Source organism: Coenobita brevimanus, chromosome 61 (assembly GCF_032717465.1).
Source record: "Coenobita brevimanus isolate Jiangsu-jjx chromosome 61, ASM3271746v2, whole genome shotgun sequence".
NCBI lineage: Eukaryota > Metazoa > Arthropoda > Malacostraca > Decapoda > Coenobitidae > Coenobita > Coenobita brevimanus.
Window position 1 is genome coordinate 43,383,021 of NC_137014.1, and position 18,877 is coordinate 43,401,897.

General features: G+C 39.7%; 1 protein-coding gene across 1 annotated transcript in view; it reads left to right on the plus strand.

The window, feature by feature from the left end:
• Positions 1-17,792, plus strand: part of Nos (Nitric oxide synthase) — a 224,753-nt gene extending 206,961 nt beyond the window's left edge. The window contains exons 24-27 of the mRNA XM_080275461.1: positions 6,177-6,301; positions 8,200-8,342; positions 13,799-13,990; positions 17,547-17,792. Coding sequence (XP_080131587.1) covers positions 6,177-6,301; positions 8,200-8,342; positions 13,799-13,990; positions 17,547-17,792 — 706 coding nt within the window. The remainder of the gene's footprint in view (positions 1-6,176; positions 6,302-8,199; positions 8,343-13,798; positions 13,991-17,546) is intronic.
• The last annotated feature ends 1,085 nt before the right edge of the window (positions 17,793-18,877 follow it).

Here is an 18,877-nt window from a genome sequence, read left to right on the forward strand (position 1 = left end):
TTCTTCCTCTAATGCTATGTAAAGTTTGTCCTCCACATTGTCATCGATTGGGAAATCACTCTGGCCCTGAACTTCGTACCGTGGCATGACATGGCTTTACTGGCCAGGTCACTGATAACAGGTGAATTGCTGAGACAATGGCATGCAGGGGGGGGGGGAAGGTCATGCTGTGTAAGGCATTGTCCCTGCTTGGCATCTTGTAGAGGAAGGTGTCCCGTGTATACGTACCAAAAATCACTCGTGAAAATTGAAAATTGTGCAAATTAGGGACCTTGCAATTGATTCGCATTTATGTACGTCAACGGGATTGGCGGTGACAAAACGTGTGGACGTTAATTCACGTCAACGGGACGCCGCGGGTTAAAGATGCCTGATGAGAGCGTTGTGACTGGTTGTTGAATGAGGAGTTTAACAATAACTGGAAAAGTTTGGACTCAGTGGTTCCTGTGTATGCCCTTTGGCCTTTGATTTATGCTGCTACTGTGAGCATGGTGCCACTGGGGAAGGCAGCAGGTGTGTCTGGGTTGACTGCTGAAATGTTGAAGGTCTCCAGAGATATAGGAGCAGGTTCAGTTACTGATTTGATAAATTCAGTTATATATAAGTGTGTTGTCCCAGTTGACTGGCTGAAGAGTGTGATTGTAAGTGTATATGAGGGGAAGGGTGATGCCCTGGAAAGAGGAAATTATAGAGGCATGAAAATTTTGGACCAGATAATGAAGGCAATGGAGAGAGGAGAGAGTCCAAGAAGGTATAAGGGAGAGAATGAATATAGTCCTAGAAAGTATAAGGGAAAGAGGGAATGTTGTTAAGATGCTGTTTAGGTTTATGCCAGGCAAAGGGACCACTGATACCTTATTCATTGTCTGACAGCTTCAGGAAAAATATGTTTGAAAGAAAAAGTAACTGTACTTTAGTTTTGGTGATTTAGAGAAGGCCTTTGACAGAGACCCTTGGGAGATGATAAAGCAGGAAATGAAAAAAGTTGGGAATGAGGAGTGGCTGGTTAGAATGGTTATGGCTATGTATATGGGTCCCCGCACCCAGGTGAGAGTGATGGATATTTGAGTGACGAGTTTTCTGTGAATGTTGATGTGCATCAGGTGTCATTCTTGAGCCCCTTGTTGATTATCATTGTGCTTGAAGCTCTCCCAAGTGACTTCAGAAGAGGACTGCCATGGGAGATGTTGTATGCTGAGACTTGGTGTTGATTGCAGAGAATGAAAGAGAGGTGGAGGAAAGATTTAGGAAGTGGAGAGACAGAATGGGGCACAAGGGTTTGAGAGTAAATTCAAGTAAAAAAAAAATGATGATATCTAGGGCTGGTGGTGGTACTATCAAAGTGAAAGGAGTATGGTTATGTGCACAGTTTGCCACAAGGGTGTGGGAAGTAACTCCATCTTGTTCAGTGCCACAAGGGTGTGGGAAGTAACTCCATCTTGTTCAGTGTTTGTGATAAGTGGTTGCATAAGAGATGTAGTATTAGAGGCAGACTGTGAAGTACTGTAATGCTGATCTTATATTGTTTTTTTTATGTACTGTGGAGGTAGACTGCAAAATAATGCTGATTTTTTGTGTGCCATGTGTTGATGAGAGCATGTAGAGATTGTCAGGTGTGAAAGGATTGATGTTGCTGTTGAGTCTCTTGAATGTGTGGAGGAGTTTTGTTATCTGGGGGACTTGTTATGTGCTGGAGGTGGGGCTGGACCTAGCTCTGTTGATAGGGTAAGGAGTGGTTGGAGGAAGTTCAGAGAGCTGTTGCCTCACCTAACATGGAGAGGGCTCTCCCTCCGTGCTAAGGGATTTTTGTATGTAGCATGTGTTAGAGTGTAATGCTGTACGGTAGTGAGACCTGGGCAGTAAATGAAGAGGAGAGTTGTAAACTCAAATGTACAGAAATGACACTTACTAGGTGGATGTGTCACATCCTTGAATATAAAGCCTGGGGGGGCTAGGACTGCGATTGAAGAATTGGAAGGAGAAATGGGACTTTTATTTTTTTTTTATGTAAGGAAGAAGGAACCAAAGGCTAGATGCCCACAAGATTGTTTCCTCCAAGAAAAACTAAAAACAAGATAACAGAGAGCCAAATTCAAGATCAGTTGATTTTGTGATTCCTGGACACACTGCGTTTGAAAGGCTGGAGGTCATAGGTAGTAGGAAATACAGACAGAGGAAGACAATTTCAGAGTTGACCTGTTGCAGACATGAAGGACTGGGAGTAACAGTTAACTCTTGCACTAGAGTGAGTTTGACAGAAAAGGGATGAGAGTTTGCTGTTACACAGGTGCTATGTATCCGCTGTAGTGGTGGAGGAATGCAAGCAGACAGTTCAGAGGAGCAGTGACCATTGAAGTAGCAATAGAAAAGAGATAAGGATGCAGCAATGTGGCGAAGAGACAGAGGTTAAAAGGAGCCAGTAAGAGGAGGAGAGTTAATGAGATGAAAAGCTTTTGACTCCATCTTATTAAGAAGAAGGTGCCATATGTGGTAAGCCTCCCCACACATGGGAGTTGTACCCTGCATAGGGGCAAATAATACCCCTGTATTAAGTCAACAACTTTGCAGGAGTAAAGAAGGAATGGAGTAGGCATAACACACCTAATCTCTTAGAAGTAGATTTCACAAGAGAGGTAGTATGATCTTTCCAAGATAAATCCCAAGAGAATGAAACCCCAAGTATATTAAAAGATGATGCAGGATTGAATTGGGCATTGTTAAATTTTAGAGGATACTCCTGCAGAAGATTTTGATGGGTTGAAAAATGTACGGTAAGACCTGAGTTTTTGATGCATTAAAAACAAGATTACTATTACCCTAATCAGAGATATAAGCCAAGTTAGACATTAAGTGTGCCATAGCCTCATCTCTTGTTTGTTGAAGTAATTGCTGGGGTGGATGTTGCAAGAAGCAGATGAAAACGTTGAGGGTGAAGTCATCAGCGTATGAGTGGATAGGGTTAGACATAAAGTTCAGAAGGTCGTTGATGAATCGAAGGAAGAGAGTTGGTGATAGAACATAGCCCTGAGGAACACTGCTGTTGATAGCTCTAGGAGAAGAATGTTGGCCATCTACAACAGCAGCTATAGAATGACCAAAAAGGAAACTAGAGATGAAGGCACAAATAGAAGGATAGAAACCATAAGAGGGCAGAATGGAAATTAAAGATTTATGCCGGACTCAGTCGAAAGTCTTTGAGATGTCAGTTTCAGTGGCAAAGCTTTTGCCAGAATCCTGAAAGGAGGATGACCATGAGTCTGAATTGAAAGTGAGAAGGTCCCAGTGGAGTATCCCTGGCAGAACCCTTACTGACGATCAGAAAGAGGTTGTGACAGAAAAGGTGCTTTATTTATTTATTTATTTTTTTTAAAGAATACTATAGAATCAACAACTTTAGAAATAAAGGATGTTAAAGCAATTGGGTGATAGTTAAAGGCCTGGTTATGGTCACCCTTCTTTGGGATAGGCTGAATGAGAGCAAACTTCCAGCAAGAACGAGAGGTATAAGTTGACAGGGAGTAAGCACAGAAGCACCATTCTTGAGGACAACAGGAGGGATCCCATCAAGCCCATATGTCTTGTTAGCATTGAGGCCAGTGATAGTAGAAAAAACATCATTTGAAGAAATTTTAATGTCAGCCATGAGGAAGTGATGGAGGAACAGCATTGGAATTGTCTAAGGTGGAACTGAAGGACAAAGTCTGAGCAAAGAGTTCTGCTTTATCAGTAGAAGAAACAGCTACAGAGCCATCAGAGCAGAAAAGAAGGGGGAAGGATGATGAAGTAAAGTTGTTAGAAAGATTTTTGGCAAGGTGCCAGAAGGGGCAGGAAGAATTTGAGTCGGAGAGCTTAGAACATTTAATACAAGTGAAATTATCTTTAGCAGAGTGAAGAACAGACTTAGAACGATTCTGGGCAGAAGCATAGGAGAGAGGAGATTCAGGGGTGGGTTGCCTCTGGTACCTTTTGTAGATCTTCTTATTGAGGACAGCATTAGAACACGCATGATAAAACCATTTGTTTGTTTGTTTGTTTTGTTGTTGTTTTTCATTAGTCACAGGATAAGAGGAAGGAATGTATGCTTCCATGCATGGGAGAATAAAGTCCATAATGTACAAAACACACTTAGATGGCTTTTGGCCATGGAAGCAATAAACATTCCAGGAAAAATCAAAGAAGTATTGCCTGAGGGCCTCCCAGTCAGCAGCTCCAAAGTGTCACAGCTGCCCATTGTAGGGAGAGTCCACAGCTCTTACTGGAACAGTAGGACAAGTTAAGGTGATAAGGTTGTGATTGGAGGAGCCCAACATAGAGAAAAGATTTACAGCGTAAACATAAGGATCAGTTGTCAGGAAAAGGTCAGGTATGTTGGAACTCTGTCTTAAGTGGTCAGAAATATGAGTAGGGTCCTGTACAAGCTACTCTAGGTCATTCCAGATAGAAAAGATGTAGGCTTGTTCACCAGGTGGGTCAGTGAAAGAAAAGGAGAGCCAAAGATGGTGGCAAACATTAAAATCATGGCAAACATTAAAATCACCCAGAATGGAGATTTCAGAGAAAGGAGAAGTTGATAGCATGTGTTCCATCTTAGAAGTACAATACTCAAGGACTTTTTAATAGTAGAATTAGGAGATACATACACAGCACAGATATATTTACTAAGAGAATGACAGGATAGCTGAAGCAAGACAGAAGAGAATGCAGAAGATTCAAGTTCAGGAACACAAGAACAAGATGTGTTGTTGCATACCTGTGCACAGCAGCAACCTTTGGCTTTGAAGTGAGTATAGAGAAAGGAGGAGGATACAGAAGAGGGTTTGCTATCAGCTGCCACAGACAGCTGAGTCTTGGTGAGGAAGAGAATGTGAGGTTTAGAGGATTAGAGGTGGTGTTCAACAGAGAAAATTTGAGGAAAAGCCACGAATGTTGCAGAAATGAAGAAGAATTGAGTCAGACAGTGGTTCTGAGCCTCTCTCTTGGCCATCACTGGGAGAGAGGCCAATGGTGGGGGCTTTTATGGCCTCCTCCCAAGACTATGAAGCTTTTTTTTTTTTTTTTTTTTTTTTTTTTTTTTTTTTTTTCCCACTTCTGGGCCTAGGCTTCACAGCCTGCTCCCAAGGCCCAGTAGTCCTCCTACATACCATATATCTCTACATGTCACCACTTTGGCACTAACACCCACATCCACATTTAATACATGCTAGGGCTGTCTTATACAGGACTGGTGAATTGGTATTAGCGCGGGTATTTTTACGACGTCAGCAGGTTTTCAGGTGGATCAGTAAAGTCTGCTTTTTATGAAATTCAAATCCTTGAACTCTTCCCTGCCCTAGCAGGGATTTGAACCTGGATACGGTAGGGTTGCAGACCTCCTCTCTACTGACTGAGCCTTTTTTTTTTTTTTTTTTTTTTTTTTTTTTTTTTAATCGGAAGCATAATGTGCATGTAGTTTGGTGTTGACAGTTAGAGGAAATTATGTAGGAGAGTATGTTGGCCTACTTTCTGTGTTACTGAAACAGTGAAAAGATTCAGCAAAGGGGGATGGTCAGAAACTAGTCCCTAGGGTTGATGAAAGTGGAGCTCCAACTCTCCTTGTCATCAGCTTTCCATCCACCATGGGATTAACACCCTGTTCAACTGGTGTTACAGTATTGGTGTTTTGAAAGGAGTGGTAAGTTGAGATGGTTTGGACATGTTGATAGGACGGAGGATGACAATTGGATGCAGAAGGTGAAAACTGTGAATGTTGGAGGTAGGGTTGCGAAAGGCAAAATGGAAAGACTGAATAGGGAGGCAGTCAGAGATTGAGCATTGTGGAGAACCACCATTAGGTGACAATGGCCAATGCAGGCAAGCAAGTTGGAGCCCTTATAAATAATATAAATAATACAATATGATTTTCTCAACTTAGGAAACATCTTGCAATCTGATTATATATATATATATATATATATATATATATATATATATATATATATATATATTTTACTTGCAACCTCCAAGCGGCTTGATTCACCTAAGGATAGACCTTTGAAACTGAAAGAGTTTAATGCAGCCTTCATTAATGTCTTTATATTCTTCTAAACTGATTGAAGGTGTCCTGTACCATCAGAAGTAAACTAGAGAAATATTCACAATACTGAATGGGTTAGTAATGAAGATTGTCATATCCCTAGTGCCCCAAGCTTCCATCTACCACGTGAACCCACAGTACCTATCATCATGGTGGGGCCTGGCACAGGAGTGGCACCCTTCAGAGGCTTCTGGCACCACCGACACTATATGATGAAAAACAAGAAAGGTGAGCTTTGTAGTAACTCAGATGAAAGGGACATACAGTACAGTATTTTATATCACCTCATAGCAGCTACAATACCAGAGATATACAGGATTTTCTGTCACCCTAGAACAACTCAGATGAAAGGGACATACAGTATTTTCTGTCTCTTTGCAACAGCTCCAGAGAAAAGGACAAACAATGTTTCTAATACAGTATGTTCTTCCTCCTTATAACAACTATAGTGAGAAGCACATTTTTTTTCCTTATCTTTTTGTTATCTGATACCACAGTGTCTGAAGAGTGCATTTGACAAAAAAATCTTGAGTCATTTCTTTTTTTACTCAATAAATTCCCCTCTTCCCATGACATGCTCTCCTTCCTGATATACTGTACACTCATACATTGTCACCGCCTTCCTTCTTTTCTTTCAGCCATCCCACTCAGGCCCCTCATTTTCTTTGTATTGGTGTAGGGAAATGGTGGCCTTGTTTCACAGCACCTGTGTTGTCAATAGCCATATACTGCATCTCTAGTGCAATGGGGGCAGGAGTAGGTATATCTTGGGTTTCCTTTCTCCAGTGACTGATGTCCTCAGAGAGATCAGAGAGCTTTGTTTTAGATTTTCCTATCACGTATAAACATGAGAAACTAGGGTTAGATGGATGACACTGATAACACAATGCATATACAGTGATCCCTTGGTTATCGTGCATAACTGATTCTGAACATTTCACATGATAATGGAATTGCACAACAACGAATACACAGAAGCTATGTGACTTATCGTAGTAGGTACCAGGCACCTTGAGTGCAAACCCAAATTTTCCCTTTTACAACAATTTAGACACTGAATACACACATACTGTTATGGTAAGTACCAGAAACACAGAAAGGCTTGGTTAGGTTAATAGAAAATGATGAAAAGGGCACAATGAGGAAGAAACATGTACCACAGAGAGGCAATATGGACTTGAGGCAAGAACACATACCATAGCGAGATGATATGGGCCTGAGGTAAGGGTTTCAGAGGCTAAGGGCGGAGAATTAGCAGTCTCCACCACCTGGGATGAACACCTTGAGTAGGGCCTCATCTCTGAATCCCTCAACCCCATTAGAGACCACAGACACAGCAGTATCATTGTTAGCAGAAACCAACTCAGACATGCAATAACAACGTTTTTTAACCCAAATGCTCTCTACTGTAATGGCAGGAATGTAGATTTTCATCTCTCAGCAATAAGAAAACATCTGTAACCTAGGGACCACTGTACTGCATTTCAGAACCAGTCTAGCTTGATGATATCTATTTCAATAGAGTCCCAAAAAATGAGGCAGCCATAGCTGAAGAGCCGTCATGCTTCTTTGCAGATTCTCAACTATGTTGCATCTTGACACTAACTCCCATTTTTCTTATTCATATTCTGTAGCATTAGAAACTGCCCAGGTACTTTCAAAGATTCAGTAGGAATGTCAGAGAATAATTGTGGAAGACAGTGCAGTATTCACTGCATTATGATTTGTACTGCAAACAGACTCAACTCTTACATCACAGGCAGAAAGGAGATTGTACCATGAGCTTCCTTTTTTCCTGAGTCATGTCTTAAAAGAAATCGAAGGCTTTGCTCCACCATGTGTGAACATGAAAATCTTTGGTGAAATGATGATGAAAACTTATTAGAAAAGTACCAACATACAACATACTGTACAGTATAAACAATTTTGGTTAATTAATAATGAAGCATAATCACAGACTTTTTTATATTTTTACTTTACTACTCATTCAAATTGTAAAGTGATGGTAACTGTAAGGTGAAGATAAAGAGTACAAATAAGCTACCTTATACATACTTTATACTTACAAGTATTTATAATTACAGCATCAGATCTTCTTATGTAACTCTATCCGTTGTGTTACACAGAAAAAACAGGACAGATGACGTTGTTCTTTGGATGTCGCACGAAGGCCCTTGATTTGTACCCAGAGGAGAAAGAGGCCATGAAAAGAGCTGGTGTTCTCACTCACACTCACCTTGCTCTCTCAAGAGAAAAAAACCAACCAAAGGTAAGGTGGCAGATGTGATGGGTGAAAATGAAAAGACAATGAAGTTATTTGTCTGATGATTTTTATTTTCATTCTTACTACCTCCACCTGAGTAATTCAGCTTTAGAGAGTAATTTAAACATTCGGAAGTTAAATGAAATCTGTATCTAACCCTTTCAGTTCAAAAACTCTCTCCTCAATTACTGATACTGTATGTGAAATCTTATAGGGTTAGCAAGAATGGAATTAAAATTGTATCACCATACTGTAGTGGTTGAGGGAGGGTTTGGATAATGAGCACATCTGCTGTACACATTATTTATGCAGTTCCTATTCTATTCTGTAGTAATAGTTAAGGAGAGAAAGAGAGAGTACAGTGTGCTGTATATCCTCCTTAAATATTCATTTTAGTTCACCTAAATTACACAGAATGCAGATAAACCCTCAGTTTAGTTTAGTGTCAGTACCTTGAAAAAAAAAAAATCTGATGAGGCTCATTAGGTTGGCAGATGAGGAAAAATTTGTTTTGTAGGAGTACAAGGAGCAGTATAAATTTTTTAGCCTAACAAAGTTCCTGAAATAATAGTTTAATTGTATATGTGTGGTAGCATGTACCACTGTTCTAAGATGTGGTAGATAGGAATATGAGTAGCAGTTCCTGAAATAACAGGTTGATTGTTTGTGTGTGGTAACATGTACCACTGTTCTGAGATGTACTTCGCATAGTGTTGTCCATTTCCTACATCCATGTGTGATGCTTGTGAAGTTTGGCATTAGGGACCCCATGACGTTAAACAGAAATGGAGAGAACTGAGTAAAGAGCTGTGATTAAGTTTTTGACTCTCAAGGGTGTGACATGACAAAGAATCCATGAATGCCTGTGTGCAGTCAATGGATACTCTCCCACATCCTATGCCTTTATCAAGTCATGGATCAGAGAATTTCAGCAGGGTAGAGAGATACTAGTGACAGAGATGATAGTCTATCTGTCTATTGCCAGACGCCATAATCCCGTAAGGGGTGGCCATTTGACTTTGAGTTATTTGTTTTACGGGGAGGGGCACTAACCCTCCACCAACCCACTCGTTGACACATAGGAAGCACATATGGTTTGGTTATATGGTTACCACCCAGCATTGTAAATGGTTTCTTGGCTTACAGGAAACCATTTGTCAGTCAATGTAAAGCCACCTGTAAAGGAAAGAAAAGCAATAAGAAGTGATAGGAAAGATGGGAGAAATAGGAAGAGAGGAGGGCAGGCACAGAAAAAGAATTATAAAGGCTAAGGAAGAAGTAGGCAGCACTACATAGAGTGAGTTGATGATGGTCACCACCACCTGCCAGAAAGATGATAGTCATTTTTGTTAATGGAGACAACACAAACACCTTGCATTGTTTATTATACATGTTACACATTAAGCTCAGGTTCTTTTAGTACATAAAACTGTAGTTTTAAAGCTGATTAACCAGAAATAACATCATCATCATCATCATCATCATCCAAATCTTCTTTCCCACCCAAGTAGCAGCATCCAGACAGCCAAAGTTTGCCCATTTCAGTGGGCCACACTTCAATTCACTTATCATTCAAACCCATTGACTCCTGGCACCAACTGATAGGCCAAAAGGTTTCAAAACTTACTGTACCATCACATGTACTTATTCAATAGAGTCAATCTGAACACTGTCACATTAAACTGAGATGACAAATCCTTGGTCATGCATTTCTTTGCACAAAATTCATCCAGCCAGCTCGATCTTTTGTCAGTCTTAGCCTCACCAACTTCCATACCTTTCATCCTAACACACTCATCCACCGTACCTCCAACTTTCTTCTTGGCCTACCTTGTCTCCTCCCTCCTTTAGATTCACATGGATATACCTTTTTCGCCACTCTGTTGTCATCCATTCTCTCCACTGACCATACCATCTCAGTATACTCTCTTCAATTCTTGTGTCCATAGACTTCCTTACTATGCATCTTTCATGAATCACATTATTCCACATCCCATTCACTCTCTGTACTCCACATACATTCCACAATAGTCCTATCTTCACTGCCTTACTCTTGACTATTCATTTTCATGCCACACCATGTTCTCACACCCATATGTTAAAGTTGGCACCATCACCCCTTCATGTAAGCCTCGCACAGCTGCAACACTCAAGCCTCTGTTTCTTATCAAGGCCATCATAGCACGAGCTACTTTCCTTCCTTGTGTAACTCTACATTCCACTTCTTTGTCACATTTTCCTCTCTTTTCTATCACTGTACCCAAGTTTTTGAACTCTCTCACCAATTCCAGTCTCTATCTGTTCACTGTAACATCACACTGGGAGAAACCTTCCCTTTCAGTAATTGTCACTTTACTCTTTTGTACATTTACACAGACATCTACAAAACTCTGCACCAGTCTGTGAAGCTCTTGTCCAGTAGTTGCAAGTAGCACTTCATCATCAGCATACATCAGATTCAAGATATCCATCCAACACCATTCATTACCAATGCCATCCCTCTCTCCATTACTCGTGTTTTTACTTCTCTCATCGCCCCATCCATATATATGTTGAACAACCATTGGGACATCACACAACCTTGTCGCACACCCACATTGATCGTGAACCATTCACGTAGATGCTCACTTACCCTTACACATGCCTTACCACCATCATGAAAATTCTTAACTGCATTTAGGAGCTTACCATCTACACCGTATATGCACAAAACCTTCGACAATCTCTCTCTGTCTACATTGTTGTATGCTTTTTCCAGATTCATAAATGTCATAAACACCTTATAGTCTTTCTCACAAGCCTTCTTCACTATCTGTCTCTGCAAATATTTGATCCACACATCCTCTGCCACTCATAAAGCCACCCTGTTCATCACTCACTCGGCCTTCTGATATTATCTCTCTTACTTTCTCTATAATAATTTTTCCATATATTCGTACTTTCCCCACAACATTTAGTAGACTTATGCCATGATAGTTCTTGCACTTACTTCACTAACCTTTATTTTTGTACAGGGTTACAATCACAGCCTTTTTCCACTCTATTGGCACAGTTTCACTCAACCATCCCTTCTTACATATCTCCAACAAGCACTTCATTCCACTCTTTCCACTACACTTAATCATCTCTGCATACACCTCATCAGTACCAGCTGCTTTTCCATTTTTCAGTCATTTCACAGCATTCTTCATTTCTGTGAGTGTCACGTTTCCTGGCACTGCATTCCTTCTCTGCACACAATCAAAACTATTTATGTTTACAGCTGCTCTGCTCTCTCCATTCCCATTCATCAGACTTTCAAAATATTCTTTCCATCAGGTCCTTACCTCATCCCCATGTGTTGATAATCTACCACATACATCCTTCACATTTTCACATTTCTTTCCACAGTCACTTCTACATTTTTGCACCTCTTTCCAGAATAACTTCCTATTTTCAGAGTAATATGCATTCATTTTTCATCCTAGATCATCATTTACCTACTTCTTTTTCCTCTTCACTAGTCTCTTTATGTGCTTCATGCTCTCATTGTTGTCAGTTCTTATTTCAGCTGAACCCCTGTCCTGTAACCATTCTGGCCACTTTTTCCTGTTTTTTTCCACTGTTTTCTTAACCTCTTTATCCCACCATGCCATTCCTTTCTTCTTCCTTGTTACTCTTGCCACACTACATACCACTTTAACATTCCAAACTAAACAGTCCCTCTATGTATTCCATAAGGTGTCCAGATCCATTTCATTCCAGTTCACTGAAATAACAACAGCTACTTATTTATTTCTTTTTCAGCATCACTCCTTAATTTCAAACTGTGGCTGTTTTTGGTTAATAATATTTAGAACTACCATTTTAGGTACTTAAAGTACCTGAGATTCATGCAGAACATGCAAAATAATAACAATGCAAGGTGTTAGTATTGTATCCATCGACAAAAATGACTATCATCTTTGTCATTAGTACGAACTATTCATGTGAATTGTCGATGCAGGGTAGGGAGAATTTGGAAGATAACAACCATCCAGGAAGGTCTGCAACTTCAACTTCCAAAGAAAATGTGAGTTATGTACTGAATGGTCTTGAAAAACAGGCAGATATTAACTGCTGAGATAGGGCAGAGAACTGGCTTGTCATATGGATTCATCAAAAATATCCACCGTCATCGTTTGAACATGTCCAAAGTGGTTTGTGCAAGATGGATTGCAAGAATGCTCAGGGATAAAATGAAGGAGACCAGGGTGGCATTCAGTTGATTTCTCTTGACCAGTTTTTAATCTCAACCCAGATTTCTACTTCAGGTTGGCAATCTATGATGAAACTTGGTTATATTGCTATGACCCTGAGAGGAAACAGGGATCAATGGAGTGGAGACACCTTGGAACTCCAGAGACCAAGAAATTTAAGATCATGGACACTGTTTTCTGGGACAGCCAAGGCAGCATATATACTGACTACCTACCATGTGGTACTACAACGAATGGTGGTTATTACACTGACCCTCTACAGTACGGTACCTGTGTTAGTCTGTTAAGAAGTATAGGAATAAAATTCGATGTGGCATCCTCCTTCATCAAGACAGCACACCAGTCCACACCAGCCATATTGCCATGGCAGCTGTACAAGAGCGTGGGTATGAACTGTTGCCTCACCCTTTGTATTTACCTAACCTGGCTTCCAGTGACCGTCATCTGTTCTCAAAGAAGTACCTTCATGGATGGCAATTTGATGATGATGATTTCAGAGCTGTGGAACGATGGTTTGAGAGTCAGACTGCTGATTTCTGTTCACAAGGCATTGCAAACCCCCACAGGAGATGGGAAAAATGCACCATAATGGCAAGTATGTAGAAATATTAAGCATGAAATAAAGCTTTTTGTGTACTCTTTCAGAATGAGACCCAAAAATTTTTTACCTTCCTTTTTACGTGAGAGAAAGGTAAGTGAAAAGATGATAACAAGCTTAGGAAAACTATCTTATGAGGATGGGTTGAAGTAGTCAGAGTCACCAATTTAAGCAATAGGTTGAAAAAGAAGTTTTTATTATGGGGCTTAAAGGAGTTAGAGTACTGGAAGAAATAGATAAAAAGAATCTTTTTATTAAGATGATAGACGGAAAAGGCATGAATATAAACTGAGGAAGAGTAGATGTCTAAATTTTGTAAAAATAAGTTTAGTTTACCAAATAGAAATACAATTAACTGTATATATTTGGAACAGCTCTGAAGGCAACATGGTACAAACAAGGAACATCGTTCTGTTCAAAAATAGTTTGGACAAATCTATAAATGATGACTGGACAACACAAACCCAAATCAAATTATGTATACTACAGCATGGTAAACTAGGTAACTAGGCACACACACACACACACACACACACACAAAATGATATACCAGTACTTTTCAGTGTTATAGTATGATAGCCTCATGTGTTGGTAGAGATATATGACCATTACATTTCCCTCCTCAGACATATGTGCAGGACATACTTGTGGATGTTGGTGAGATGGTGTACAGGCAGGTAGTGCTGGAACGTGGCCACTTCTATGTGTGTGGGGACTGTACCATGGCTGAGTGCGTTTACCAGAAACTCAAGTCCATTGTTCAGGAACATGGCCGACTCTCTGACCAAGAAGTTGAGAACTTCATGCTGCAGATGAGGGTCAGTTAATATTATGTACTGTCCTAGTTAACTCTTACTTCTGTTTTCATGGAGAAAGAAGGAACCAGTGGCTGAAAGCCTTCAAAAGTTATTATTTCTAAAGAAAGCCAGAAAACTGAGATTCATTCATACTGACTCATTGGTCTTAAAGATTACATGCCACTGACAGGAGAAATGACATTTGCAGAATATTAGTTATGTCGATGAATAGCCAGTTGGATAGAAAAAGGGTGATAATGAGCAAAAAAGGTAATGTTGCCCCCCAAATGTTGGGAGGCATTCAGGAAAGAGTTTAAAAAAAAAGTTTAATGTAATAGCCTAATGGTAATAAAAAGAGAGACACGCAGTGTTGCTACCTAAAAAGCTTTTTGACAGCTTCCTCCACTGTATAGTACCAGTTGTATAGGAAAAGTTGTGACATTTTTAAACACATCAGTGTATAACAAGGACTTGTGCACAGCGCCTGAAGTGATTAACACCCTTACTTAGAATAACCAACTGTTTAGGGACAAAGAAAGCTTAAAGTCATTTCAGCATACCTCTTCATGTATGCAAGAGGTCAGTTCTGGAATGTCTTCCTCTGCCTGAATTTTTCTTACTGCCTAAGACTCAGTCTTTTTACATGCAATGTCTCCAGGTATATATATATATATATATATATATATACATACATACATACACAGTAATACCTCGATATACGATACCCCTAGATGTGATACCCCGGCTTAACGATGGGGGTAGAAATTGCACCATACCCTGCCTAACGATGGCCAAACCCTGTTTTAACGATGGGTTTTTATTTTTCTTAACAATTTTGATTATATCTTAGACTAAAATTGTGAGTTTAGGTTGATTTATAAACTGTTTTTAGACTCTGATTTATGTGTTTTAGCCATAGGTGGGGTGAATGTTGTTATTTGGGGGTACAGTTTACTAAGCTTGATTTTTTCCAGACTTATATTTGGTGATATTCAGATTTGATTTGTTGGTTTTAGTGAGTTATTTACAGGTGTTAGGCTTAGGTTAGCTTCCTTGGCAGCTGTTAGGCCATTTAGATTTTAAACCTGTTTTGGGGCTCATCTGGGTGGGTATTGGAATTGGTTTGGAGGGAAACCCAAGACTGGTAAACAGTCCACATTGAAATACAATAATCCCTATACTATCCGGACACCCACTTTCCGGACACCCCACTTACCGGACATTGTGGGCCTGGACCTTCAGAACCCAAAAATGGCTTGAAAAAAGAAAAAAAATCCCAGAAAAATCCGATTTTTCCCCCTCCCCTAATTTGAAATTGCCGCGCGGCGTCAAACAGCTGTTTACACCACGGTCCCTTCACCCCTTCCTTCCTCCCCCCTCCCCCCTCCCTTGTCAGGTATTTTTCATTACCAGATGTGGGCCAATTTGATAGTGAAAAATTCATTTGGTAAGGAATCAGTATAATGCTGTGAAACATATTTAATGTATACAAGTCAGTGCACCTCACTCGGGGCACCAAAATGTAAGAAATATCTAGTACAGCATTTTCTAATAAACAACCCGTAGGTCATTAGTCATCCCTAAAGTTGTCCTTAAGTAAATTCAAACAAGTCTCATAGGGTTAGGTGAACCGTAACATAGCCTTTACTCACCTACAGTAACTATTTCTCTTCTATCTCCTAGCTAGTCTCCTTTTGAGTCTAAGTCTTCCCTCCTCCCTCCCTATTTCCCCCATCTTTCCTGTCATTTTTTATTACTCTTCTTTCCTCTTCATATATGACAAGTCCAATGGTTTCCTTTATGCCAGGAAACCATTTACAGTACAATGATGGGTGGTAACTACATAACCAACTCACATGTTCCCTACGTGTCAGCAAGTGGGTTGGCGGAGGGTTAGTGCCCCTCCCCCATAAAACCATTAATTCAAAGACAAATGGCCCCCTCTTATGGGATTATGGCATCTGGCTGCATATAGATTCAGTAGATAGAAATAACCTAAAGTTCCATTAACATTAAATACACTGATGTACAGTCTCACCAAAAAATCTGAACACGGTAAGCACCAAGCATTTTAAAGTATATGATCAAAAAATCTGAAAATAGTCCTCCTTGTGTGTACCTCTGTCAGTAATAGTTACTACATCATATACCAGTGCATCATACACCAGTACAATGACATCAGAGTGACTTATTCCAAAATTAGGCAAGTTAACCATTCCAAGATGACACTAAATTTTGCTCATTTTCACAACCATCGTGCCCAGGTGTTCGGAAACTTTTTGGTGAGAGTGTACCTTGTATTAGTAATTCATTTTCTCTTCTTATATTTGTTCACAAAAGAAGAACTTCATTGACAAATATGCTTTGATTGAGGACAGGTGTTATCAATACCCCCCAGTCACATGAAAAAATATTTTGGAAGATGGAGGTTTTTGGAAGTCAAGATTTTAGATTTAAGAGTTTTACTTTACTGTATCAGCTGTAACTGATCAGTGTATACCATTAGTTACCTTTAGGTGAAATGATGAATATCATAATTCATGAGTCATACCCATGATTCATAAACAGAAAATTCATGGTCGTGAAATAGTATTTGCAAGTCATGTATGACATAATAAAGGTATTTATAAAAGGCTATAATTGAGTACCAGAAAGACCAAGCATTTCAAGCATTGTTCAAGACTTTAAAAGTTTCAAAGTTTAACCCGTGGATTGTGCAATTACCTTGTTTATCCCACCCCATGGTGCGCAAAAAATGAAGGAAAAAAAGTTTTTTTTTCTTAGTTTTTGTTTGTCATAAACTTGAAGATAAACATCCAGGGCATCATTTGGTGAAAAAAAAAAAAAACTCTCTCTGACTTTCTGAAGGACAATGTGTAAATTTACATAGGGGAGTAGTGAAAAAAACAAAATTTGTTTTTGTTTATTATAAACTTGAAGATAAACATCCAGGGCATCGTCTGGTAAAAAAAAAAAATCTCTTCGTTTAAGTTTACATACCGGTAGGGGAGTAGTGAAAAAAACAAAATTTTTGTTTATTATAAACTTGAAGATAAACATTCAGGGCATCATCTGGTGAAAAAATAAAAATAAATAAAAACTCTCTCTTTTCGTCTTTGCATAGCGCCATGCGTAAATTTGGGTAAGGGTGGAGTAGTTAGTGGTGATGCACGGCCAGCACACCCTGAGCTGTGGCTCACAACGCGACGCCTCCCAGCCTGAGCTGTGGCTCGCAATCCATGGGTTAAACCACATTTTCTTGCTCCTCCTAATTTGGACACTTAACAGGTTGTAGTCTATATCATAGAAAATGAAGTAAGTGAGATATTAGTTGCATGACTGAACCAACACTAACCCCTTGAATCTGGTGGCATCTTTTTGGTAGTTTACTTTTGCTGTTACCATATGATTTTATTCAGATTAGGAGGGCACCCAAGTAGAGAAAAGGTTAATGAAGGCTACATTTAACCCCTCCCAAAGTGAACTACATCATCTGGAGGTGATAAGAATACAGTACAGTATAACAAAGAATACTGTATGTCATTGGATTAAGATGCGTAACATAATTCCCCTGCAGGATGAGAACCGGTATCATGAAGACATCTTTGGCATCACCTTACGCACTGAAGAGATCCACCGACAGAAACGAGAGAGTGCCCGGGTGCGTATGTCGTCAGTGGCACAGCAGGGTCCCACCACACCCACACCAACCCAGGCACCCACAGCAAGTCCCCTTGTTCAGACAGTAGGGGGAACAGGGCAGAGTGGAGTATCCCAGAATGAGGCAGGACTGGGAGACATCAACTGCCGGACCAATGAATAGGGAAACTCTAGAGTGCAGGCTGGCCTCTCCAACATTTGCTTCTCCTCTACTTTCAAGAGATTCTCCAGACTGGTGGTCAGTTACCTTCCCAGCAGCATCAAACCAACATAAATGCTTCATTTAAAACTTTTCCTTCATATTCTTATTGCTGGCAAATTTGATTCCAGAGCAGTGAATAAACAGTACAGTAATTAATTTTGCTACAGTTATTATTGGACAGATGATTAATACCAGAGGAAGTCTGTACCATTTAAACAGACTTAGATCATACAGAAAATTTCATTATTCAAAATAAGGAATGCAAATTATTAAAGAGCATGAGTGGTTAGAGTGAAGAATATTTTAATCTAAAGGTTTCACCAAGACTTCCGAAAATTTAGCTGTAAGTCCATTACTGTAGCTGAGCTGAATGTCCCAATTTCTTTCACAATACCTGAGGTCTCTGGATCTTCACCCTCACTGTTTGTGTCCAGAGCATTCTTAAGTAGCAACAACAATAGCAAAGCTTCTGTTTGATTAGCATTTGTAATAGTTATAATGGAGTTTATCTAGTGAATATTCACATTGCTGTAGTGCAGAATGCATAACAACCATAAGACTCAAGATTGCACAGTACAATACTACACAGTGTAGCACTGGACAGTACTGTACAGTATTGCTAACTGAATAAGATTGCAGTGTTCATGACTTTTAGCATCCTATAGTACATGGCAGCTTGTACCAGAGTACAGCAGATAAAACAGTGTTCTCAGCCAGGGAATACATAAGGTTATTGCACAGGAAAAAACACAAGCAGTGTTTCTTTTGATGAACCTTGGTCATTAAACAATATGGTAGTTTTATTATTCAGAAGATGGAAGAGGTATTACCTCAGTAGGTGTGTGATAATTACCACCTTAAAAAGATCAGATTGCAGTTATTTTTAGCATAACAGAAGTTTTGCTACTGAAGTGTTACATATTATTATAAGCAAAGAAAAGCACCTGAATTGCACAGTTTGACAATCCACCATCCATACTGAATTCACAAGCACTCATGTAATAATCTTTTTACTTTTTTCTCACTTGGAACTAGAAGCCTATCAC